The 26972-nt window shown below is 32.3% G+C and overlaps 2 protein-coding genes across 10 annotated transcripts in view; both read right to left on the minus strand.

Annotated features, from left to right (window-relative positions):
* Positions 1–965: 965 nt before the first annotated feature.
* On the minus strand, positions 966–15848 carry LOC145317171 (uncharacterized). Its single transcript, XM_080158122.1, has 18 exons — positions 15777–15848; positions 14837–15088; positions 14410–14501; positions 13518–13590; positions 12769–12842; positions 11574–11669; positions 10996–11107; positions 9903–10019; positions 9437–9574; positions 8868–9002; positions 7769–7839; positions 7071–7146; positions 6335–6352; positions 5718–5836; positions 5178–5252; positions 4607–4714; positions 2325–2377; positions 966–1333 (listed from the first exon to the last, which is right to left on the minus strand). The coding sequence occupies exons 1-17, from the start codon at positions 15786–15788 to the stop codon at positions 2326–2328; spliced, it is 1620 nt and encodes a 539-aa protein (XP_080014248.1). The 5' UTR covers positions 15789–15848; the 3' UTR covers positions 966–1333; position 2325.
* Positions 15849–20191: 4343 nt separating this feature from the next.
* Positions 20192–26972, minus strand: part of unc-104 (kinesin family member unc-104) — a 68322-nt gene continuing 61541 nt past the window's right edge. For all 9 annotated transcript variants that reach the window (XM_080158151.1, XM_080158149.1, XM_080158146.1 and 6 more), the window contains 4 exons: positions 25162–25542; positions 24277–24504; positions 23594–23734; positions 20192–22465 (listed from right to left, as the gene is read on the minus strand). In XM_080158151.1, the coding sequence (XP_080014277.1) occupies positions 22246–22465; positions 23594–23734; positions 24277–24504; positions 25162–25542 (970 nt within the window). In that variant the 3' untranslated portion in view covers positions 20192–22245. The remainder of the gene's footprint in view (positions 22466–23593; positions 23735–24276; positions 24505–25161; positions 25543–26972) is intronic.

Raw genomic sequence — 26972 nt, forward strand, 5'->3', positions numbered from 1 at the left:
AAATTTATTTAAAAAATACAAAAAAGGTGTACTTACAAAATTATATTGTACTTTTATTGAATAATGAATTATAACTTGAGTGTTATTATATATTGAAACACATGTCCTAGAGACATTTTATAACCCTGAACTCTTTTTCAAGGGCTTCAAATCAAGTTTGTTAGTCTTTAGACACTAGACAAGGTTTTTGCGTATTTTAGGGGGGGGGGGGGAGTTGCATGTAAAAACTTTAAATCAATTTCCTTCTTATTTATGTTGATTATCCCTTCTTTACTTTCATGGGGGGCAGAAAACAATACCCCAAACAATACAAAAAGGACAAAGACTAAAACCATCCCAACTATCTAAAGCCTTCATGAAATGAACTTAATGAACAAACAAAGGAACCTTGATATTGTATGTAATAGAATAGATATCGAATAGATAAAATCATTTTTCTTATTTTTATAGAAAAAGAATATAATTTTGATTTTATTTTCAATATTGTCCCTGTCCAATTTTGTGCTGCTATTATTTAAATATATTAACATAAGGATTGTGGAGTGTCAGATCTAAATAATCAGCACATAAATGTATTAAAGTCGAAACAAAATTGTAAGTAAAATTGTTGAAATTTGTTAGCCATTGCCACTTTAACCTTATACCACATACTTGAAATAAAAAGTAATCACAAAAATGTCACACCGAGAATCTAGGGAGTCGTTAAGAGAATAGAAGTGACAGAAATGAAATAGCCTAAAATAATGGCAGGATCCATATCAAGCTTCCCTAAAATTAAAAACTCAATTCATTCAGTGGTTAGCGAGACCTTAACGATAAAAAGCACTTTTACGTTATATAGCAGGATTGCAATAAATCGGAATAAAATTTAAACAAGGCACTAAATATGCCAGACCAGCCGATAGACAGACAAGGAACATACAGATGATTTGTAAAGTAACTTTGCTTATAATGATAAATATAACTTTTAATAACAAATCATATATATTTCATGAATTTGAAAATAATATATTTCTACAGTTACACTGTGTATATGATGTCTAACAAAGAACAAAATGTTTTTAAAAATCAACAAAATCAAATGTTTTTTAAGGTTAATCATACTTTAGGATTTCCTAGTGTTATTTTAGTATTTTTGAGGAAATTTAAAAAAGAATTACATTTTTCTGAAAACAAAAAAAACAACGATCATAATATACAAAAATCAATAGAGGCAGTGATCAATTATTTTTAAAGTATTAAAAGTGTTCAATGTATGTTAAATAACTATTACAATATTAAGAGTAATGAAATTATGTTGGTATTTATTAAAATATTTGGCAGTTTTCTAAACCTGAAATTATAAATTTGTTAATAGGTCTTAAAGCAAGGCTAACGATTAAGCTCGTAAAAAAATGCCGCGCAGAGCTGTGTTCACGGCTGAATTTAATCGGATGTTTGTCTGTCTGTCTGATAAAAAAGCTCTATTTTGTAACACTTTTAAATTCCTTTAAAATAAGATGATTAATAAAAAAATAATTGAGAAAATTTGAGATGTAACCAAAACTGACCTAATAGGCACTTTGAATTAACTAGACATTGTTCTATACAATATATTAAAGATTTTCTGTTGGAGATTTAAATAATTAATGACATTGCAATTTTTTGTTCTTAACAAATTTTTATTTTTTAAATAAAAAATCTTGTGAAATATATCTGGGGATATTTTTAATTTGGTAATTTTTATCAACTGCTTTGTGAACATCAAGAAATTTATAATATGAAATTATCCTCCAAAGTGATATTATAAAACATTTTGTATTTAAATCAACTTGATTAGAACCGAACCTGAACAATACTGAAAAACCATTCCCATATAAACAACCCCTTAAATAGTGGATGTAAATATTCATTCCCATATAAACAACCCCTTAAATAGTGGATGTAAATATTCATTTATTTCCCGGAGGTAACCATTTATTTCCCCGAGGTAGATATTTTTAGAAGATTTTCAAATTTTTTGGAAGATTTTTGAATTTTTATTAATTATTAAAAGAAACTTGATATCAGGGATAAAAATGATCATAGCCGGGAAATAAATGAAAATTAAAAACCAAAATTAAACCACATTTTAGCATAATAAATGAGTTTTTTGTTTAAATGAGAATGATATTCCTGTCCAGTTTTTTGTTTAGGAATGAATATTTCTTACCCTCGTGAATAAATGATGACCTATCGGTCCATCATTTATTCCCTCGGGTAAGAAATATTCATTCGTGGCTCAAAACCGATTTTAATCCAACGGAAAAAAAATCGGATTCGGACCCATGCCGGAAAACTCTTACCTTATCCCATAAATTGATCCAGTGGTTGTGATCCTGGGGGACAAACGGAACACCTAAATATAAAGTGAATGTTAGGCTAATTCAGGGTCCAGTTTTGTACAATATGTACATTGTACAACATACATATAAGCGAAACTCTGAAACGGTAAGACAAACGAACATTAACACAGTAGAGTGTCAGAAGTGAATAATCAGAATTTAAATGTATAAAAGTCGAAACAAAATTGTAAGTAAGGACATTACATTTTTAGGACTTGATTATAGAGATCTTTTCTTAAAACATTGTACTTTGTTGTCCTAGGAAATAGTATTCCAAAAATCAGTATGTAAATGTTTAAAATGGACGTACGTACGTCGTACATTCTGGTAACGATTATATAATTGATACGTCTTCTAAATCGTACCTAAGTACTACAGGAGTCATAATTCTAACATGCCTAAATTAACGAAAAAAGCTATCTGTTCCGGACGGACATACGGAGTACGGACAGGCCGACCATAATTATAGAAAAGCTTTGCTTTAAAAAAGAACACATTGAACGATCGAAATCTAAAACAACTAAAGTTTATTTACAGTCACGGTTGGACCCTCAGATGTGAAAACTTTATTTTAGTGTTTGGCCAAAATGACTTAGCAATTGTATCTGTAAGTACGTCTAATAACACCCTTTGCTATTTTTAAAATCCTAGAAATTTTTTTTTGCAAGAAAATTGCATAAATTCGCAACCTTTTTTAGAACCACTACATAACTCGAGTTTTAAAACTTTTTATATAAAATCCTTTTTACAAAAAATATCAATAATTACTTAAAATTAAACCTGAAAGAAAAAAAATCGCATTACACGTGTTAATTTGCATGTTTTAGGTCTTTTTTTGAGGAAAGTATAACTTCCACATTTTTGACAATAATATATTTTTTTAACATTTCAAAGAAAAATATAATAAAACTTAAACGATTTTTCTTGAATTATCAGTTGAAAATTTCATCAAACATGCAATTTAAGTGATGAAAATTTAATAAAATCATTTTTTGAATGTTTAGAATTACCAATTTTCTACATTTAAAACAAAATGTTAACAAAATTTAAAAACATTTTAACATATAACTTCAAAAATCAATAACATTTTATAAAAAGATGTTTTAAAAAATAAATCATTAAAAGGTATTAAAATGCATTTGAAATTACTTAAAATTAAAACGAGAACATCTTTTTACACTGTATTCAGTGTAATAGAGTTTAAATGACATGATTAGTGAATGAAATATTTCCTAAACTCATTAAACTTTTTTGAAGAAAAACTTAAAAACGTTAATTAAGTATGAAAACTATTTTCTTCGATTTTTCTGAAGTTATTATCGCATTCTATGGGTTTTTTATTATCATTTACTTATATCGAAAGTGCCAAACATTGTACCCTAACTTATTCATTTAATAAAAAACCAACCGTGCAGTGTAGAGTGAGGCAAAGGCAGGATTAAAGTCAGGAATCAAAAGGGATAAATCATTGGCCGATAACTTGATGTCCATCCCCAATCATGATACACAAAATGATCTCTTGTGTAGTTATAAATAGTGGTTGAAACGTTTGAACAATCAAGTGAATAAGCCAACAAATAAAAAATTTAATAGAAGTCGCCAATGTTGTTAAACCAACGAATAAGAAGACGTATTTATATAACTTTGGGTACTAGTGTCCCTTCTTCCCTGATTAAAGTATAGTTTGGCTGCACCCCTGTGCCAGGGCGTTTATATAGCCCAATTTCTTCTTATGCAAAAGGCCAAAAAAAATGACTTTTAATATTTTCTAAAAATGAGCTTATTATTGTTGACCCAAACAACTTTATAGAGAACTGAAATGTGTCCGAAAATAATTTAATATTTTTAACGTATTTAAAGCGATATTGTATGTAAAGTACTGTATTAGAAAATGTCATTGTAATTAATGCATTTTCGACTTTCGTTTAAAACACGACAAAATCTTGTATCGTATTTTGTAATATTGTACATACGCGAATTGATTTCTAAATTTAAGGTTTTGCCATGTGATCTCAAATTGCCAGAATATTTTGAATATCCAATCCAGCATTATCAAGATTAAGAATAGTTATTTCTCGCATCGTATTATAAACAGCTTTCCGCGGATATAGAATGTACAATTATAAGATTAAAACCAGTTTATTTTAGCCCCGAGGTTTTTTCGTATGGATGAGAACCGGTTCCTATCCACCGGATTCGAATGAATACGACAAAAATATTTTAAATGATAATTATAATATTACCTCACGGGCTTGCAAGGTTGAGGTCGGGGTTGAGGTTGAGGTTGAGGTGGGCAAACAAGTTCAGGAACAGTCTGGCATTGTGGGGACGGGCCTCTCTCACAGACTTCACTAGATAAGATTCATATTATCTCAACCTGTAAGCTCTAAGGTACGACTACAGGGTCTAATTTGGCGACACATAAACTGTGCTAGAGGAGGCTTAGAAATATAAAAACAAAGATCGACTCTAGAATATCCGCACCATTAAACTTTTTTATATAAAAATCTGTGAAAATTAGAAAAAAATCTTTTAAACACCTTTTTTTTTTAAAAAACTTTATTTTATATGTGTAACAGCTAACCCCTAACCTACTAATCGTATCTAATTTTAAAAATTTTAGTAGCGGAGCTACTCTATAATTAACTTTGTCTGTCCGTCAGTCTGTAAAGCTATGGGGGACACGTGATTTTCTCGGCTCCTATAGACAGCTGAAATTTTTTGTTAAAGAGAGTGTGAACAGTCTTGAACAATATTTGAATCTATCAACAAGCATATGAAACGTTTATATTACAGTAACAGGTTAATACTTACTAAGGTATTTTGAATTGTTTTTGTCTTGGAATCTGTCTATCACAAACAGTTCTTGTAACTTGCTTCCTTACAGTTCTAAATAATAGCTTATTAACCTTCCTGGAAATTATAACCTCATAATTGGATTGTGTCTTCATGTGTGTGGAAGATTTTTATTTGATTGTATCAATCGAAACAGCGTATAGTGTCCAATAAAAAAAGACGTCATACAATACAAATGGCCAATGATACCACTGTACATTGTAATTGACCAATGGTGAATTGTATACTGGCCTTTCATTGGTCATTTGTATTGTATGAAGTCATTTTTTATTGGACACTATACACTGTTTCGAGTCATTCTATCTGTTATTACTTTTGAATATTTCTGCTCTCTAAGGAAAGATTTAAAAAAAATATAACTTACTTATTTGTATCCAATTTCAGTCCAAAAAAATTTATTTTGCTTCCAAAATTTGGATAACAAAAAAAATATTTAAAAAAAAATTTTAGTGGTAACGTGGTAGAAACATATATAAAGTGTAAAGAAGAGTCACTTACCTCTCCGTTTTGTGACAATCAACTCCAGCAGGAACTGAAACTCTCTGTGTTACTTGTTCATCTTTTTCATCGCACGTTTCACCCTGATCCTGCAGGGTCATGGTGCGCTGCATGCGGTCCTTAGCACAATTTAATAATTAGCCCATAGAATATTAATAACAAAAAATATAACTCAACTAACCTCATCCTTATAATAAAGTAAAAGGATGTCCGTTTGTCTGTACCGAAGGATCTCGCTAACCGCTGAACCGTTATGGTTCTCCTTAACAGGGTAGCTTCACATAGGTCCCGGGAAGGTTTATAACTCTTTTGGGGGAGGGTACCACAATCCCCCCAAAAGCCACTTGTGTTTACTAGCAGCTGAGAAAGTAATACTTCTCCTATGGAATTATACTAGCTACTGAGATACAAAAAAGAAGCTATTAGTCATGGAAAGCAAATTGTTGTCTTTAAAAACTATAGCTTTGTATTTAAAAGGGTATTATCGGCTTTGTGACTTTCATTTTTGTTAAACTAGACATTATAGCCACCAAAAAACGTAATTTCGGCTTTAATTTCACATTTTCCAAGTCTTTTTTCCAAATTATTGAAAATTGAATATATTAATAAAATCTTACCACATTATAGGAAGGGATCTAGATAAATAATGATTTTAAACAGTTTTTTTTCTAAATGAAAGGGAGTAAGAAAGTAATTTGTATATTGTCAGGGATTTTTGAATATCCTTATAATAAAGTAACAGGATGTGTGTTTGTCTGTCTGTTTGTTTGAACCGAATGATCTCGCTAACCGCTGAACCGATCGGGCTCCCCTTAACAGGGTAGCTTCTTATCGGTCCCGGAAAGGTTTATAACTTTTTCGGGGGAGGGTAACACCACCCTCCCAAGAGAAATCACACAGAAAGGTATCGTAGAGACATGAACCAAAAAACTAATAATTTAAAGTGCCACTAGAGGCCTCTAGGGGCGTAGCCGCTAGTTGTAGATATCAAGTAAGTCAAGGTATGAAGAACATAAGAGAAAGCTAAAGCTTCGTACATATAGATTTCTTGGAACAAGTAGAAAATTTGGAAAGAAAACGAAGAAGTGGGTTTCGTCGTATTTTTTTAGTAGCTTTTCTCCTATTTTTAGCCCCTGTGGGGGGCTCTAACCCTGCGAGGCAATCATTAACATTTACCTAATCTAACCTAACCTAAAACAAACTATCAAAAGCTACTGTTAAAATACGACGAAACCCGCTACTACGTTTTCTTTCCATGATCCGAAAGCCTCACCGTGCAATAAAAATGATTAAATCACTGCACCAATTTCAAAATTATGCAAAAACTAAAATTATTTTGAAATCATTATTTTCCTGGATACAATGTTGGTCCTGATAATTGTTACATTTCTTCGATGTAACCTCATAGGTCTCGGGTTCTTGTACCATTCTAAAATAAACATTCAACTTTGCAGGGTTCTTAAAGGATAAGACAATTAACGATCAATTAATTGTAGATCCCATTGATTATAATAGGAATTACATTCTTCTGTAAAAAAAATTGGTTGGAAAATTTTGAGATTGCTTGTTTGAAACAAAAAAAATATTTGATATAATAAAAGTCTCCAATGTCCAAAGATTTGACCTCAGGTGTCTATATTGTAGCGCAATGGTATGTTTTTTAAAAATAACTCGAGACAAAATAGGGTCTATTTCTAATATTTCAAGTACTTTTCTTCATTTAAAGCTAAATAAATTTTCAGACATTTTACTCGTAAAACGTGCACATAGTACTCGTACAAAGTACTTGAAATATCATAGATAGACCCTAGGTTGTGCTAAGTTATTTGTAAGGCATACCATTGCGCTTCTATAGACACCTTAACGTCAATTCTATCTCATAACTAGCTCATCGGAGGTCAAATCTCTTAGGAAGGTAATTTCTGCCCTATTCGAAAAAACTTCGTTTTCTTTACATGACACAAACTTCTTTATAATAGAGTTTACCTGCAGGTCTGCTTGTATTCAGTAACCATTGTACAGTTATTTTTCTTCTATATAATAGAGTTTACCTGCAGGTCTGCTTATATTCAGTAACCATTGTACAGTTATTTTTCTTGATTGGTGGACGGGGAACGGAAACCTGATATTAGCAAAACATTTAATTCCGTAACTTTATCTTTACAACATCCTACTTGTTATCAGTATTAATTTTTTATTAGTTTTTTTTGGAAGAAGTATCAAAATTAAATACACCGTAGTTTAAATAGATTTTAGTTTTCATAGATGCAAGGACGAGTAGCTTTTTCTTATCTTTAGCTATTTTTATATTTTCTCTACTGCTATTTAGAATAGATTGCTAATTTTTTTGAGGATACCTGTCAGTAAGACAGTTTGACAGTCCGTAATACTATTGTAAATTAATAATCCAATAATATAAAGTAACCCATTTTAGGTAAGCTTTACTATATGTCCAGGGATAGTTTTAGGCTACTTCTGCCCACTTCTTAACCCTTTGAAGACAGAGTACCTAGATTCTAGGGACACAGCCGCAAATATATTAAAAACCGGTACCTATTTCGAAATAAATTTTTATAAAAAGTAACGGTATGTATGTAACTCTTGATTGAAGAAACAAGGATGACAACATCCATAAAAGCAAAGCTCAGAAACGGTGGGACACACGAACATTAACACTTGTAGAGTGTCAGAAATCATTAATTATTATATTAAAGACGAAAAAATTGTAAGTAAATTTGTTAAAAACTGCTGAAATACAGGAAAATGTTTAAAGACATGCTTCCTTTTTTATGACTTGATTATAAAGATGCTTTGCTTTTAACATTGTACTTTGTTGTCCTAGGAATCAGTATTCCAAAAATCAGATTAATCGGATTATAATATCACATACAAATTTGTTGTTAAAAAGTTAAAAATCGACATGTTAATAATGGACGTACGGTCATTCTGGTAACGATTATAGAGTTGCTACGCTTCATAAATTGTACCAAACTACTACAGGAATCACCATGCAAAGTTTGAAATCGATAGGACAACTCTAATATGCCTAAATTAACAAAAAGACCTATCCGTTCCGGACGGAAGTACGGAAGGACTGGCCCTAATTATAGAAAAGTTTCGCTTTTTAAAAGGACTTGTTTTAAGACTCACCTGTACTTTTCTGGGTTCCCTCCTAATCTTAGTTTCACACACGTTCTGTAATTCAGTGCGGCAGCAAATCTGGGACTGAGATCTATAGCAGGATTCTTGCCCACACTGCGGTTGTGGAGGCGCAGGTGCCGAGCCCTGATAAAATTGAACCAATAAGTGAACGGTGCAAGAACAATCTGACCACATGATTGAGTAATGATGTTTTGGTACGAAAGATCAGTTATTTTTTTTATACATCTATGAAATAAGTCAGCTATAAATTTTGGATTCTATTAGAACCAAATTATGCTATGTGAAAATTTAAAACACTTAAAAATTATCATATTTTCCCAAATCTCTTTGATAAAGCAACAGGGTGTTAGTGTGTCTGTCTGTATGTTTCGAAAAATCTTGCTAACCGCTGAACCGACATGTTTTAAAGTACTGTTTTATAACTGAAATTAAAAATTGGGGAGGGGGGGGGGGGCTTACCCCTCTACCTCAAGGGGTGTCGTCGCTAGTATAAATAAAAATCTACGGCTGGTAGAAATTAGTTTAAAACTTTTTTATGACGTCATAAAAATGCTTACTCCACAATCGTTTCGACAAGAATCGCCAGATCCAGTGAGTTGTCCAGATCCAATAGGTTGGTTATCCCAGGGTCGTCCACAATTTGGACAGGGTCCTGGAGGTCTGGGTTCCCATGTTTGTTCTGTTGAACATGTATTCTAAAAATTATATATTATACTATCCTAGACAATGCAATTGATGGACGATAAATAGAGAAATCTCCTCGAGGATGATAAACTAAATTAATTTTTCTGTAGTTTATAATTACTGTATAGAAACCAACCAATCAAAATTCAATTATAGTACTCATAGTTTCGAGTTAACCAAAAGCGTGCAAAATGCAGTAACAATTTTTATAAAAGCAGAAATAATAATCGGTTTTGTTAGTCTAAAAAAGGTAATGTTTAAATCCTTCTAACTTTAAATAAGGGTTAGCTCCTAACATCCCCTCCTCCCTGCAAACCCCAATACTGATAATATTCATACCGGGTATCTTGGGTCAATGCATCCGTATTCTGTACAACCTGAAGGAGAGCACACGGCCTTTTCAATTTGCCTGCACTCAGGTACGGACACGGTCACGTAAACAGTCTTCGTCTGAATCTAAACAAGATATAAAATTTGTGCGTTTGTCCATTAAGATATCGTATACATAAGGACTTATTTTCATGAAATTTCTGTACAGATGTACAGTTTTAAAAAGGGATCTAAATTGATGTACATCCCCAATGATGACACACAAAACTACCTCTTCTGTAGATTAAAATTAGTGGTGAAACGTTTGAACACTCAACTTAATGAATCAACTAATCCAAAGTTTTCTAAAGTCCACAAAGTTGTTAAGTAAAACCAATAAGAAACTTTGGGGACTACTGTAATAATTCTCTTAAAGATATGATAGTGGACAAAATAATGCCATATCTTCCAGTCATACGCCGTCATGCGTCAAGTTGGTAGGGTGACGCAAATTTTAGATCCCAGATTTCGCTATTTGAAAACAAATTTTCTTTATATTATAGCGAATTAAATAATCTTTCAAGCATCGCTGTTATCTTATAGAGAAAATTAGTAAATTAAATAGCGAAAACTGAGATCTAAAATTTGCGTCACACTTCCAATATGACGCTTGACCGCTACGACCGCGAGACGTGGCAGTATTTTGTCCACTATCTAAAGATATACCCATAGGAAAACATTTTCTGCCAAATTACGTTATGTTAAAAATTTCGAAAATAAGAGGAGAGGACTAGAAAGTCCAAGCTTTTTATTTTAAAAGAGCGGGAATGGGGGGAATCTGGATAGAGATGGTATTTACATTTTAGGGGGTAAAATGGCGCGTAATTTTTTTAATGGGGCAACCATCCCTCCCTTTTCCATTGAACGTACTTTGATGAGGGTTCTGGGGTCGCTTAACAATATGTTTTAATTACAATTACCCTAAAACCTTGAGGAATAAGATGATGGATGAAAAATTAATTTACAAGGAATCACAATTCATTAAAAGTACCCCAAAGTCATTAAGCCAACTAAAATGACAACGAGATTATAAAACAGTTATCAATTATATAACTAAACTTACAAAAGGTGGTTGTTCAACAACATCTATAGTACACTGTGGTTTTGACACCGGAACTTGTTCGCACTTTTGCGCTGACTTCATTCTTGTCTTGGTTTCTTGTACCTCTTCCAGTCTAAGACATCAATATTCAGATCAAGCGTAATCACAAAGCTTTTTTAGTTGTTGCTGCAAATCTATGCTATGCGACCAGCTTTAATACAGGGTGTTCAAGGGAAATTGTTTTTTAAAAGTTTATATCTTTCCTGATATTTATTCTATCCAAATAAAAAAGTATAATACAATGTAATTGACAGCTTACTACTGACCATTTATGGTGTAATCTTATATATAAACGTATATATCTTCCCTGATATTTATTTTATCCAAAAATAAATGTACAATAAAATGTAATTGACAGCTTATACTACTGACCATTTATGGTGTAATTTTATATATAAACGTACATATCTTCCCTGATATTTATTCTATCCAAAAATAAATGTAAAATTGACAGCTTATACTACTGACCATTCCATGGTGTAATGAAAAAGAAAAGCTTGGCTAATATTGTATGTCCAAATGATGCAACCATGCTGTACCTGCATTTCGTGACAGGAATACATTTCTCTACCATCTCCCCAACTTTGACAGACTCATCTTCTATTGTAACATCTTTGGTTACTGGTTCACTTCTCCTGCAATCATAATTAATTTTAAAATCAAAATTTGATACAGAAATCTTTCCCCCAATATTAGTTCGCTAACGAAGGTAAACTTTCATAAAACAAGGATGACAACATCCATAAAAGCGAAGCACTGAAAAGGTAGGACTGTATAGTGTCAGAACCTAATAATCAGAATATAAATGTATAAGAGTCGAACCAAAATTGTAAGTAAACTTGTTGAAAAACTGCTTGATACAGGATAATGTTTATGGACATACATACATTTTTAGTACTTGATTATAAAGTTGCTTCGCTTATAACATTATACTTTGTTGTCCCAGGAATTAACATACCAAAAATCAGACCAATCGGATGATGAGATCACATGAAAATTTGGTGTTAAAAAAAGTAAAAAAATCGACATGTTTTAAGTGGACATACGGACATTTTGGTAATGATTATAGAGTTGCTACGCTTTCTAAATCGTACATAATTTCTAAAGGAATCACCATGCAAAGTTTGAAATCGATAGGACAATTCTAACATGCCGAAATTAACGAAAAAAAGCTATCCATTATGGACGGATGGACAGACGGACGGACGGACTGTAAATGTAGAAAAGCTTCGCTTTTAAAAAGGGGACTGATTCCTTAATCCCTAAATATTGAAAATTTAACTATTGACATCTAACATTTAAATATTTATTCCAACATGAAATGATATACAAATATAGATAAGGCATTGGGATATTAAATATTAATTATACTATACATTTAAGACATAATTCATACAACACGGAACGAAACAATGTGTATTGTGTATATTTTTGTGATATGAAATTTATAAAATCATATATTATATTGTTATTCGGGCCAGAATTAAGAAAATAAAAATTGGTTATCTGACACATGCACTAATATACTCTAATAATTTTGGTTTTAATGTCACTGTAATAGCGTGACTTGTGTAACGTATTACAGACAGACAGTCAGATCATAAGCTTTATAGAACACACGTTGCGCTTTTTACAACGATGCGTAGTGGTAAAGTAATTAAAAACAGAGCTGGCCACAAACCAACCAACCAACATACACTACTAAAAGGTTAGCTTCGCATTAAAAAATTTTACCTCTCGCATTTAGTGACATTGAAGGTTACCTCCACCATATCTGTTTTAGGTTTACAGCTCATAACTGGAACATTCTAAAATAAAGGAAGTTAAAGGACTGCGGCTGCGAAGTGCTGAAAACAATGGCGGCGCAGATAAAGTCGAAGAGTAAGGCTTCTCGGCTTTCAACAGTTAACACAATCATTATAGTAGAACTAGAAAATTGGACCAATACGAGCACAATAATGGAACAATACTGCCATATCATTGGTTATTACATGTCATAATTTTCTATCATTAAAGTCGGTCCGTCCGTACGTTCGTCCGTAACGGATAGCTTTTTTCGTTAATTTAGGCATGTTAGAATTTGCCCATTAATTTCACACTTTGCATGGTGATTTCTGTAGTAGTTAAGTACGATTTAGAAAGCGTATCAACTCTATAATCATTATCAGAATGTCCGTACGTCCATTTTAAACATGTTGATTTTTTTACTTTTTCAACAAATTTTTATGTGATCTAATTATGCTTCGCTTTTGTGAATGTTGTCATCCTTGTTTCTGTAATGCTAAGGTTACGCTAATTTAATGCATAAAAACATAACGACCAGGTTACGACAAACAAAAAAATAAGTTAGACATGTTGATATGTAGTTGATTCATTTTAACGGCAAACACAATTAGATTAATAAATATTTAAAATTGGACATTTAATTGATAAAGCATTTTTCAATAAAAAATCCGACGAATACATCAAAATTAGAATGTTACCAAATTTCTAGGTTCAGTAACTTTTCTGCACGATTTCTCATAATACACTTCAGTATGGAGCCTTTCTCCTTTCCTAAAATAAATCAGAGATTTGTAACTTGAAATTGATTTAGTCCCACCTACTGCTTTTCCTTTATAAGCATATAAATGAAGTTAATATCATTTCTCGTATTCATTCGAATCCGGTGGATAGGAACCGGTTCTCATCCATACTAACATCGGGGCTTAAAAAACTAGTTTTAATCTTATAATTGTACATTCTATATCCGCGGAAAGCCGGTTATAATACGATGCGAGAAATAACTATTTTATTGCTTCAGAAATAATTTTATTGGAAAATTATTTTGCTCAAGTTTATATTAATTGATGTAACAACTTTACTTTTTTGGAAAATGTTTTAGTCTTACACTCCATTTCCATCATATAAATTTGGCAAAGCATGAAAGAACATGTTTATAAAAATAGCCAATATACCAAAGATTTCATTGCAATATTGAACGTAACCAGGAGATTATGCATGTGCGCGTAGAAGTTATTAGACCATTACCGACCAACAGACTTTTCAGAGTAGAATTACCGAAATTAATGAGGACAGTAGAATGTGTCATGTGTGACGTCATAAAAATACGTCTAAATAGAAGTCCCTCCACAGATTATGACGTCATACGATAGAATAGCTAATGAGAGGCCAGTATACACTGTAATTGACCAATGGTAAAATTTATGCTGGCCTCTAATTGGTTATTTTATCGTATGACGTCATAATATGTGGAGGGACTTTAATCATCTTCGTCTAAATGGGAGGGATTAGAGGAGAGGTGGGAAAGAAAAGAGATAGATGATATTGTTATGATGTCACACATGACTCTTTCCGCTCTCCCAATTTCCTGACCTGCAATTATCCGAAGAACCTGTATCCGGACAAACTGTTTTGTATGTGGTGTAACATGGTCTCTGCTTTTCCATACAGCAGCTATCTTGTACCTTGCAACAACAATTCATATTTTTATTCATTTAGAAAGAAAAGGGTAATGCTTTTAGAAAAGAAAAGAGTATTAGCGTTTTCTCTCAAAGTGCCTTGTTGAGTACAAATACCTACCTCTTCTATTTTTGAAAAAAATATAAATAGGGGGAGGGGTTGTTGTTTTTAGTTTGCTTGTTTATTACTTAAGTTTAGGTTAGGTTATATTGCACTGGCTAGCCACGCAGGGCACGTGCATAGCATAAATATATATCTAGGTTGGGTTAGCAATTGTTGTACAAACAAATGACATTATTGCTTTCGTTTTCAAATAATAGAGATAATGAATATTATGTACCTGAGCAGAGCAGGGATCTCCACCAGCAGGGTTCCAGGGACCCAGACCATTCCCAACTATATTCCCACTAGCATCAGGATATGCCCCGGGCATAGAGGGCATGGGGTTCATACCTCCGGTCACCAGTTGCCCGTTCATGTCCAGATAGGCGTTAGGCATATTTGCTTCCGCATCTGGCTCTGCGTCGGCGGCAGCCTCTGGCCGACAGCTGGCATAGCCGACCAGGCAAACAAATAAAAGGCCTCGTGACAGCTAAATAGAATATTTGTAAGTTAAGTTAACACAAATTTTTGGAAAACTTTTTGACAATGGAATCTTGAAAGTGACACACAAACAAATGTTTAGAAAAAATTGTATTGTCTAGTGCCCCATGGGTAAAAGTTCCTGCAGGGGAAATATTACTAATCATAATATTATTAAAGATATAAATAGCAAAGCGATTCTATAATCATTACAAGAAGTTTTGTACGTCCAATTTTAATAAGTGATTAATTTTTTCTATTTAATGCTTTAACAATAAAATTTTTCCAATGCTTTTCACAAAATCTTATAAATCTCTATATTGTCCAACAAAACCCCCTCACTTTATTTTTCAGAAAAATAAAAAAAGTAATTGACGTACGGACTTTCTGGTAATTATAGAGTTGCTACGCTTTCTTAGTCGTACCTAACTGTTATAGGAATCAGCGTGCAAATTTTGAAATCGATAGGACAATTTTAACCTGTTTAAATTAACATAAAGAGCTAACCATTATGGACGTGCGTACGGACCTTCCCTAATTATAGATAATTTCGCTTTTAATAATTATATTGGAAATAAAGAAATTATGAATTATTTATCGAAACTAGAGTTTTTTTTAAATTTTTTATAAACTGTGATTTAACAAAAAAAATTTTTTTTTCAATTATCCTCATTAAATTTTAAAAGTTTAAAAGATACCTTTTGAAACATCTCAGATGGACGCACTTCCCAGACTAAACTAAAAAATATAAAAAAGTTAACTGGAAAATGTGTTTTTTTTCTTCGATTGTTTATATTATAAATTTCAACCCTGATATTGTTTTGTATATTTGTTTATCCCTATAAAAATTTATTAATTAAAAAAAAATAAAATCTATTAAAGGATAAATTTATAGACAAATCTAAATTAAAGGTTGATATAAGTAGCGTATGGATGGGTATTTATGTCCTATGGGCGTGTCAACACAAAAAACCCTTACTTCACCCAGCCCCCTCCCATATAAATGACTCATACGAACTGTGTTCTCTGCTTTGGTAGACACTTTTATTTCTTTATTTTTCATCTGAATTAATTGAATGATGTTAATAGGGAATATTAATTGCAGACTTGACATAAGTTGATTATTTTAAGGATGATACAACAATACTTTACTGATGGGCGGTTTCCCTCATTATAGTACCTAGATGAGCACAGAACCAGGGATCTAAAGGGATAAGACAATGGAAGAAAAATTAATGTACATCACCAATGATGATACACAAAATTGCCACTTCTGTAGATTAGAGGACACTCATTTAAATGAACCAAACAATAAAAATTCAATAGAAGTCCACAACGTTGTTAGGTCAACGAATAAGAAATCGTGATTATAAGACTCTGGGTACTAGTGTAATGAACAGCCTAATGTCCCCGCCCCCCTTTTAAAATAAATTTGTAATTCAAGGGGGTAGCGTTTAGTGTAATAGTGTTTTACTTTTGACAGATAAACAGACAAAAAGACAGACACAATATTTACCTTCAATACTTATCAAATAAGTTGATAAAAATCTTTTCTCGTATTCATTTGAATCCGGTGGATAGGAACCGGTTCTCATGAATACGAAAAAACTATGTCTAGCATCGTATTATATCCAGTTTTCTACGAATATAGAAATGTACAATCATAAGATTAAAACTAGTTTTTTTAGCCCGTGCCTTCGGCACCACGGGGCTAAAAAAACTAGTTTTAATCTTATAATTGTACATTCTATATCCGCGGAAAGCCGTTTATAATACGATACGAGAAAAAACTATTATTTACTGCGCACAGTATATATTTAGATGAAGTAGACAATTGTAATTGTGTTTATCTTTATATTTGTCGACAAGCTAATCTCAAGGTCTTTATAAGTCATTATTTTTTACAGGGCTGCTCAATAATTACATTGTACGTCCAACATGTCACTAATATAGGAGTGTAATAATATCTTTGAAGGCCTAATTTCACTTGCTGTTTACATATGTATTCTTGTTTTCAGAAGTTTAGAAGTTTTAGTATATCAATGTGTACAAGCAGATTCTTCCTTTGACTCCAGGGACTTAGTTCCAAACTTTTAAATAGCCTAAAACCTTAACAGAACAAAATACGGCTTCGCAATCGATGCAAAATACATTGTTAAATTTAAAACAAGGATGGCAACATCCATAAAAACGAAGCTCTAAAATAAGAAGGAAGGACTAACGAACAAGAACTCTTGTAGAGTGTCAGAACTTAACATTAATTTGTAAATTGAACATAAATATGTTGCAAAATTGATAAATACAGGATACTGAATAAGGACATACTTTCATTTTTAGGATTTAATTGTAGAGATAATTCGCTTTTATTAATGGACCTTGTTATCCTAGGAATCATCATTCCAAAAATCAGCCCTTCTGTTTGAGTTTGAAGTCGATGTGACGATTCTCACATGTATAAACGAAAATCAGTTATAGACGGACGGACGGACGTACGTTCGGTTCCAAAAAAAACATTGCAACTTTATGGATGATTTAAAATTGAAAAAATTGGATCGCTCCGAAAAACAACACTCGTTTAACCTTTTTTTTTTATAAAAAATAATGCATAACAACATATTTAAAAAAAACTTCAAATAAAATCTTAAATAGTATTTGTACACAATGCAAGTATTTAAAACTTGTTGTTATTAATAAAGATTCTATATAATTAAGCATTCGAAAAACACACGATTGTTCAAACATTTTGTCAAAAAAATATTATATATATTATTTTTATTTTTGTACTAAATTGACTATTCCTTGTTATTTTGATGACCTCGTTCTTTTTTTGGGTATAATTGTCCTTGTTAGTAGCGAGGCTACTCTATAATTCGAAATGTCCGTCCGTCTGTCTGAGACAAAGTGGGGGAAACGTGATTTTCTCGGCTCCTATTAAAGATAGACAGCTGAAATTTTTAGTGAAAATTCTCATGACATATGACATCTAATCTATACATTGTTTTGTCCATCTGTTTGTTAATTGGGGTGCTAGATCGATTCCTACATTTTCATGTTTTTCTGATTTTCTCAACTCCTTTTTAAGATAATGGGCTGAAATTTTCAGGGATTGCTTAAATTTACATTTTACATATTTTCCTTAAGTTTTATTACGATTTTTATATTAATAGGGGTGCTAGATCGATTCCTAGATTTTTAGGTTTTCTATTCTTTTCTCAATTCCTATTCAGGATTTGCGGCTGAAATTATCAGGGATTGAATATGCTCATATTCTATGTACATATTTCCATGAAGTTTCATAAAGATTTGTTTATAAATTGTGGTGCTAGATCGATTCCTAGATTTTTGAATTTGAAGTTTTTGTCATTTCCCTATTTCAAAAAATATATAGGATGACACTGGTATATTGTAAATATATTCATAATATACATTCATAATTTCTGAGCTTCGCTACTTATGGATGCTGTCATCCTTGTTTATTATTGTACTATAATTAATTATTCCTTGTTATTTTGATGACCTCGCTCTATTTATGGGTATAATTGTCCTTGTTTCTGTATAAATTTTGTTGCACTCAGATGAGACAGAATGAGTGCATTATAGATTTCAATCTGTTCATTTAGATCTTCAACCTTCTAAAGGATTTTATGATGATCTTGAGATTTATGGACTAATTATCCTGCAATATCAAGATTGACTAAATTGTTTAAAATCCTATAATATAAAGTAGTAGGATTTTTTTGTCTGTAGCGAAGGATCTCGCTAACTGCTGAACCGATAAGGTTCTCCTTTACAGTGAAGCTTCTTATAGGTCCTGGAATTTAAACGTAAGTGTGGGTATGGTTTAGGCCATTTTTCTGCCCTTCAATATCCCTTCGGATATAGAGTACATATAGGGGCGCAACCACTAGTAATAAGATAGAACAAAATCATATCATCTGATTGATTCATTAATTTAATGATTGCAATGATTTTAGGCTAATTTACAAACATACAAAAAAACAGCCCCTTCCTCTGTTATTCAAATTCTTTTCAATTATCCTATTTATCTGATTCTTATTACAACAAGGTTTGTATGCAAATCATCTCTGTAATTCAATAAATGGAAGTATTCCTTAAACAGTGTTCTGTATTGAAGTTTTACAAATTTACTTACAATTTTGTTCAGAGTAATACATTTATATTCTGCTTTTCAGTTCTGTATTTGTTCGTTTGTCCTATTGTTTAAGAGCTTCGCTTTTATGGATGTTGTCATCCTTGTTTTTTTTTTATTTCTACCCCTCAGTGTTCTACTACACATCAAATAGACCCAATCTTTGAGAAAGACAAACACTTGCAAGGGAAAAACCTAACCCAAATAGAAGAAACCTCATAAATTAAATATGAACGTCATAAAATAATAAAATTTGTTTCATAAATCTTAATTATCAGCAGACAAGAATATATCAATATCACTATAGCTTGATGAAGAGACAAAGTAAGTCATAGGACATCGAAATTTTGAAAAAAAAATTTTAACTTATCTTTAAAAAAGTCGAGAAAAACACTCATGTTTACAGTTATAATAGACAGATTATACGTAATAATATATAGAAAATGAACAAGAAAAAATGTACTCAGTGGTTAGCGAGATCCTTCGGTACAGACACACAGATACACAAACAGACAAACATCCTGTTACTTTAGTATAAGGATATGTAATAGCAGGCAGCTGAGATGATTACATTGTCCCGTCTTTGTAGCTGGTTGGATGAAAGTGAAAATTCGTAATTGTCCTTATAATAAAGTAACAGGATGTGTGTAAATTGTCTGTCTGTCTGTTTGTACCGAATGATTTTGCTAACCGCTGAACCGATTGGGTTCTCCAGGGTAGCTTCTCATAGGTTTACAACTATTTTGGGGGAGGGTACCACCATCCTCCCAAGAGAAATCACAAAAAATCTAATTTTTTTTAGGTATAAAGTATAGAGACTCCTACGCAACATAGCTAGGTATCGTAGAAACTTGAAAGCAACATAGATATGTATCGTATTATTTAAAAAAAAACATTTAAAGTTCTACTAGAGGCTTCTAGGGGCGTAGCCGCTAGTTGGTAAATATAATAACAGGAAACCACTGATTATTATTCAACAAGCTTTATTTTAGTTTTCAACACATATCAATTTCAAATTTGCATAAAATACATAATATGATAATATGCCACATTTTTACACAATTTTTACATTCAACAGCAAGTTATCTTTTTTATTCTGTTTAGTTGTGATGCAAATAAAGTAATATAAACAATATTATTAAAAAGCTAAACATAACAATATCTACAAAATAAGTTTCAGCCATAGCAAAGCATTTTAAAGATTTTAAGAAGTTTTGTTTCTTGTCTGTTTTTGTATTAGCAGTTTTATAAAAGCTGTTCATTTGTAAATTATATAATTATAATATGAATTTTATTATTCTAACAAAATACATAGTTGATACTAAACAAAATTACAATATAAAATATTTAAATCATGTTTTACGAAATAACTAATAGCACATTCTAAAAATATCCTAAAAATTTCCATACTTCAGTTTTTTTCTTAAATAAGATATTATTTTATTTTAAAATTGGATTTGTATGGTTATGTTGTAAAAAGACTTTTTGTAATTCTTAGGAAGCTATTTATTGTGCTTATAAAAAATGACGTCCTACAATACAAATGACCAATACACAGACTAAATTACCAACATTAGTCCAGTATACATTTAATTGACTAATGCAAAGCCAGTATGAGGTCATTTTTAAAGTCACTATAAAAAGCTTCAATATTTAGTATGTTGTTAAAACAAGGCAGCAGTTGCAACTTTCAACACAGCAGCCATGCTAAACAATTTTGTCTCCAAAAGTTGCTACCCATCGCGGCAGCAGTCAACATTACACAGCCGAGCGAAGCCGCAGCCGAGCCCTTGTATAAAACATTAAAATTTGATAAAAACAAAGTGTTTGAAAATTCAAAGCCAGCCAATTTTTTGTGTGTTTATTTCAGTATAAACAAATTTCTATTTATAGTATATTGTCAAAAGCATGCACATAGTTTTTATCTAATTTTTGCAAGAGAGATTACAAAGGTCGTTGGGTTTAATTTGATATAATTTTTGTTATTTCAAAGTAAATAAAAAGGCTTGAACTCAAGGTATAAATAAATGGGTAAGGTGTTGGGGAGGGGTGAAGGAAATATTGATTGATAATTTTACAGTGTGGCTAAATTATTTTAACATCTATGCACAAAAATTGTAATCTTTCTTTTCAAATTTACCCTTAAAATGTTCTTTATTCTTATTTTATAGAAATAGGGAGGACGGATAATCATTGAAAATAAAAAAAGAGACAAAACTTTAAAAAGGCGTAAAGTATTAAAAAAAAATTTCAACCATTAGGCTTCGTCGTTTATTTGACCTATTCATATTTTCTTTGGCATTAAATTTGGATCCATTCATTTATCTAATTTTATAGTTACAATACAGTGTGTATCTTATCTTACAATATTTTTTTTGGTGAAAAATAAAAAAGGCCTCTTAAATATCTACTTCTATACTAAGCACAGGATTTTAGGGTGGATAGAAAATAAAAAAAAGTAAAACTTGTATTTTTGGCTCATGCGGATTTTTATACAGTGAAAAACTGTTTTTTTTTTATCACATGTTTTATGTTTTGTTTGAAGCTTGTGTTTTTTATGCTCTCTAAATCAATTATATATTATGTATAAAATAATAAATATTTTTTTTATTGTTAAAAATTGATATTAATCAGGGGTAGAAGGAAAATATTCAAAAATGTTAACTGAATATAAAATAAATTTACACCACTTTTACAATACAAAAACTATTTAATTATGCAGTTTTGATTAGAAACTAACAAAGCAATTCTGAGCATGAAAATTTGAAAATCCTAAAAGTCAATTAGATAGCCTAAATTTGAAATAAAACTAATAATAAAAATGTAAATTATTATAATGTTATTTGTATCGCATTTAAGTTTACCAGAAAAAAAGCAAATAAAACGCGCTGTTAAAAAAACATAGTTTTTTTCCCTGGACGCTTTTTCCCTAGTTTAGGGGTTTAGTGCGCTCAATCAGTTGAGCTCCCGACAAAGAAGTGCTGTATAGAAGTGGACCACTTAAGAGACCGCCACCCTCATTCGTCCGCCGCGGGTAGCGGGACGCCGGGCGCGCCCGACGCCAGCGGTGTCGTTGCCTCGCCGTTGCTGGTCGCCATCTGGGCAACGGTTGGCTTGCTGCGCGCCGTCTTGGATTTGATCTGACCGGCGAGCAGCGGGTTGATGGAGTAGAGCCAGTCCTGGAGGTCACGATGGTTGCCAGCCTGGATCAGGTACCCACGGTCACTTGTTACAATGCTTAAATATAATGTTAATGTCAACTATTAGTATGGAGGCAGTGGACGTTGGACAAAATTGAAGTAGTGGGACAAAGTGACTAAAAAATCAGCCATGTGACGTCATAAAAATGAGGGAATTTAGAGGAGATGTGGGACAGAAAAAAAGGGAGGATGGTCACTCATTTTTTTGACGTCACATAGCTGATTTTTGAGTCACTTTTTCCCACTACAAATTGAAGGGTTAGATAGTGGCCATGATAAGTTACAGGAGAAAAAAGTTCAAAACTAATGGTATAAAACAAAGACATTGGACTGTTAGTTATACTGGTACTCAAAGTTTATCCTTACTGGAAATGTACATTAATTTATCATCATTGCTTTATCCATTAGGATCCCTGACTTTTAGGGTAAACAAAATAAAGTAGTTATAAATTAATTTTATCTTAACAACTAAAAACCAATAACATAAAATATTATGAAATTTAAAATGTATAAATCTTTATATTCCTTTCTTTGAATTGAAATACGTAGATTTTTGATTTACGAAAACAATTTTAAAATTGAGAAGTAAGAATTAATCAAAATAATGGACAGTCTTACAAAATTAATTGTTTGAAACCAATAGTTTTCATTACTTTAAACAAATTGTTTTTAGTTCTACTTTTAAAAACTGAATCTTTTCCAATTTAATAACCATACAGATTAGACAGTTTTTTTTGGCTTAAAAAAGTATATAAAATCGACATAAGAAGAATAACCTCACTCAATGTTTTTCATTTTTAAGGCCAGGTAATTTAATGTGTGGTGCCTTCACACAACGTGCCGGTTGAGTACTGATTACCTCCCCCCCCCCTTCTTTATTTTTAAAATAAATTGAAAATTATAGTGGGTGTTTTTATTATATACCTACACCTACACTGGACCCTAATCCTGCGGGGCTACCCAGTAACCAACATAACCTAAGCTAGCCTGGAATAAATAAAAAGATATAATATCCCCCCAGCTCTTATTTTCAATTTATTTCCAAATATTGGGGGTTATGAATGCTCACTTACTTTGTGTGAAAGCGCCTAAGGTGCTTTTAGTTAGTTTAGCTATGGCGTGACGTCAACCTCATCAGGTAATCTTGATTACCACATTTTTCTACCTGAATGCATGAGGAACTGTGGCTGAAGCATGGTGGGCGTTGAACTCTGTCCTGGCGGTGGCGAGGTTGATCAAGATCCTCTCGCACGGGTCTCTCTCATCTCGGTACAAGAACACATAGGGACGACGGACCACAACCCATCTTAAAAATTCAACAGGATTAATTTTCATGAAAACTGATAACTTTGAAATTAAAGAAGGTTAATGTCCTTGTGTGTATATACTGAAACATACAAGCCAATAAATTTAAAATCCCAAGAAATCATCCGGCGATAATTTCCAAATTTCATTTGGACAGACACACACATACATTATACAACTTTGGCAGATATGCATTAAATTCCTCCACATAACGACAAAACGCAGAACATAATTTCCTAATAGTTGTATAGTAGTCTTTTAAAAAAAGATTTTTGGATATCATATCTTTGGCCTTGTTTAAGTTGAAATATACAGAAGAGCTAGAAACTAGTACATTGCTGATAAATTGTTAAAACCACCGTGCTAACTTTATCTGTTGATTATTAAGAGGCCTGGCCCTAGTTTGCCAGTAGAGATAGACAGATTAAATTTTGTACCTGTATTTTTAGATCCTTAAAGTAACTTTTTAGGTTAGAAGAAGAATTATATTCGAAAAGGGGATTTTTGAGTATCAAAGAAGTTTTGCTTTGAAAATAAGGTTACCTTCGTTTCCATGTTTTACTTCTTTCCTCAAGAACATTGAGATATCCCTTCTTGGCTATGCACGGCGACACTCGGATCTCCTCCAACTCTGGCAGGAAGGTCAGGTTGGGGGTGGGGGACAGCGGGCTGACCGCCTTGTTGGCTGCCTGGTCGGGGTCACGGCCCATCAGGTTGGGCAGGTCTTCAAGGAGTAAGGATTTTGGCCTGCGGGGCTCAGGTGACAACAGACTATAAAAATGTATGATTTATCAAATAATTTTACTTCATGCAGGGAGACAGGTGAAATTGAACAGTAAAAAAACCATAACTCAAAGTTTTAAAAATCTGATTTCTCATATGCTTGCTTAAAAACTCCAATCTTTTTTATTTTTTTGATAAATTTTGTATATCATAATTGGTGAAATATATTAATTTATCGTCGATTGTTTTTTTCCCTTAAAATTTCTGACTCAAAAGGAAAAATACAATATCACAATGTATAATTTTAGGTTAACACGGACTTACTCTAATTAATTTGTAACTTATTAATTTGAACTAGCGGCTACGCCCCTAGAGGCCTCTAGTGGCACTTTAAATGTTTTTGTTTGATAAAGTCTCTACTATAATTTTTTACGTACGATACCTCTTCATTTGACGTTGAAGTCTCCTAAACGTTTTTAAAAATTTTGATTTTTTTGTCATTTCTCTTGGGAGGGTGGTGGTACCCTCCCCCAAAATAGTTAAAAACCCTCCTGGGACTTATGAGAAGCTACCCTGTTAAGGAGAACCCGATCGGTTCAGCGGTTAGCGAGATCCTTCGGTACACACAGACAGACACACAGACAGACACATAGACATCCTGTTACTTTAGTATAAGGATAAAAATGGTCATGCAGAATAACTTACTCATGTTGTGAGCTGTTAGCCAGAGCATCACTGAGAAGCTTTTCTCCCTGAGAGGGTGTCTCCCCGTTCTCACTCTCCTTGTCATTCCTGTTGACAGCCTTGCTTGGATGGTACTGTATCAACTTCACAAACTTGGTACAAATGTCGCGTTCACGCGACGTCAAATCGGCTGCCGAGGCCGAGTCGGCGCTGTTGTTGTCGTAGCCAGGGCGCACAATGGCGCGGCCCTCGCCACTGGCCCTGGCCACCAGGTTGACCGCCTCCTTCTCGTGCTTGTCCAGGTATTCCTTGTGCGTGGGCTGCACCACAACCATGGGCCGGTCAATTCCAAGTTTCTCGCGCAGGATCAGGAAATGACGTGTTTTCTCTGTTTCTGTTAATCTAGAATTTAACATAAATCAGATTTGTAGTTAACACAGGCAATGCAAAGTATACTATATACTGTTTTAATTTTTAAAGAGTTTTAAAAGTGTGTGAAATGATTTTTTTAATGAAAATCTGTAATGCATCGTTAAAATACTATAAGAATGGAGAAACAAATGATATACTCAAATCCTAAAACTCGATGCATTCCATAGAGGTCATCTCAAAAAAGCTCTGTTGAGGTATTTAGAAATCAAAATTTTTAGGTTTGCTGGTTTTAATATCTTTAGTTAATTTTCAGTTTTTTTAGCATCCTTTTTCATTAAAGTTATAAAACGGCCATTTATGCGTTGATGTAAACATATTAACTAATACAATCCGAAGGAGAACTACTCACTAATTTACAAAATATATAATTTGATAGGCAATCATCAAAGATAATTTCATAAAAAAAATTAGTGTAGGTAAGATAGTCGCTTATTACTATTGTTATTTTGACACTTTTTAAGAGATATTTGGGACTAATAAATTTCAAAATAAGAACGTAAAATACAAATAAAATAAAATCTTTTTACAAATATTTGATATAAATATTTGTAGGTAAAAACTTTAGTGTCGAGGGATAATACATCTTAGGAAAAAAACTCAGTTTACAAATAAAATTATACAAACATTAGGTTACAATATACTACAATAATTAATTACTAATCCTATAATACAAAGTGGTAAGTTTTATGTTACTGCTCAATCATGATCTTGTCATCCACTGCACTGGTCGTGTAATCCATTCTACACATGATTTACATAGGCCCGCGCAATGTTTTAGTCTTTCAACTCTAAATTTAAGTCTTTATATGGTTTCAGGCTGTTTTTCTTACTCTTTTATCTACATTTGAATACATAGAACCTAGATGCTAGGGATACATTCCCTAGAAAAGAAAATAATGAAATGGAAACTACATTTTTTACGAATTCATTATCACTTGCCCCAGTTCATTTTGATAAATATTTATAAGCTTTCCTTTTTTGTTTTAACAAATATTTCTATTTGAATGATCTTGTTATAAGAAGATTTATTATAGACTTTTGTTTATAGATTAAGTTTCATTAACTAGAGTTAACATGTTATAAATTAACAAGGACAATTCTGACCGTTAATAGTGAAGCTAGAAATATGCACATGCACATATTCATATTTATCCTGTTTGTTTTTTGGACGTATGTCCCGAATTATCTCGTAAATGACTAGACCGATCGTTTCCTCGATTTCAGAAAAGTTTATTAATGGTCTTGGAAATATTTTCGAATACAAGGAAAAAATATAAAAAATCTTTCATTTAACAAAAAAAAAAAGGTTGGAGGCGAACCTCAACTATCTAATGGGACGAAGTGCTCGTGGCTCCCTCCTAATAATAGTGTTGAAAAGTAGAGCAGAGAGGAGGGGGGGC

This window comes from Acartia tonsa, chromosome 4 (genome assembly GCF_053477335.1).
Source record: "Acartia tonsa isolate MP-2025a chromosome 4, ASM5347733v1, whole genome shotgun sequence".
Lineage (NCBI taxonomy): Eukaryota > Metazoa > Arthropoda > Copepoda > Calanoida > Acartiidae > Acartia > Acartia tonsa.

Excerpts from the sequence above, each read along its gene's own strand:
- LOC145317171 (XM_080158122.1), bottom strand. Across the intron at positions 7,147-7,768 it reads GAATATAAGCAGACCTGCAG|AATGGTACAAGAACCCGAGA; the intron begins GTAAACTCTATT and ends TGTTTATTTTAG. Across the intron at positions 4,715-5,177 it reads AAACAATTCAAAATACCTTA|TGAAGTCTGTGAGAGAGGCC; the intron begins GTAAGTATTAAC and ends AATCTTATCTAG.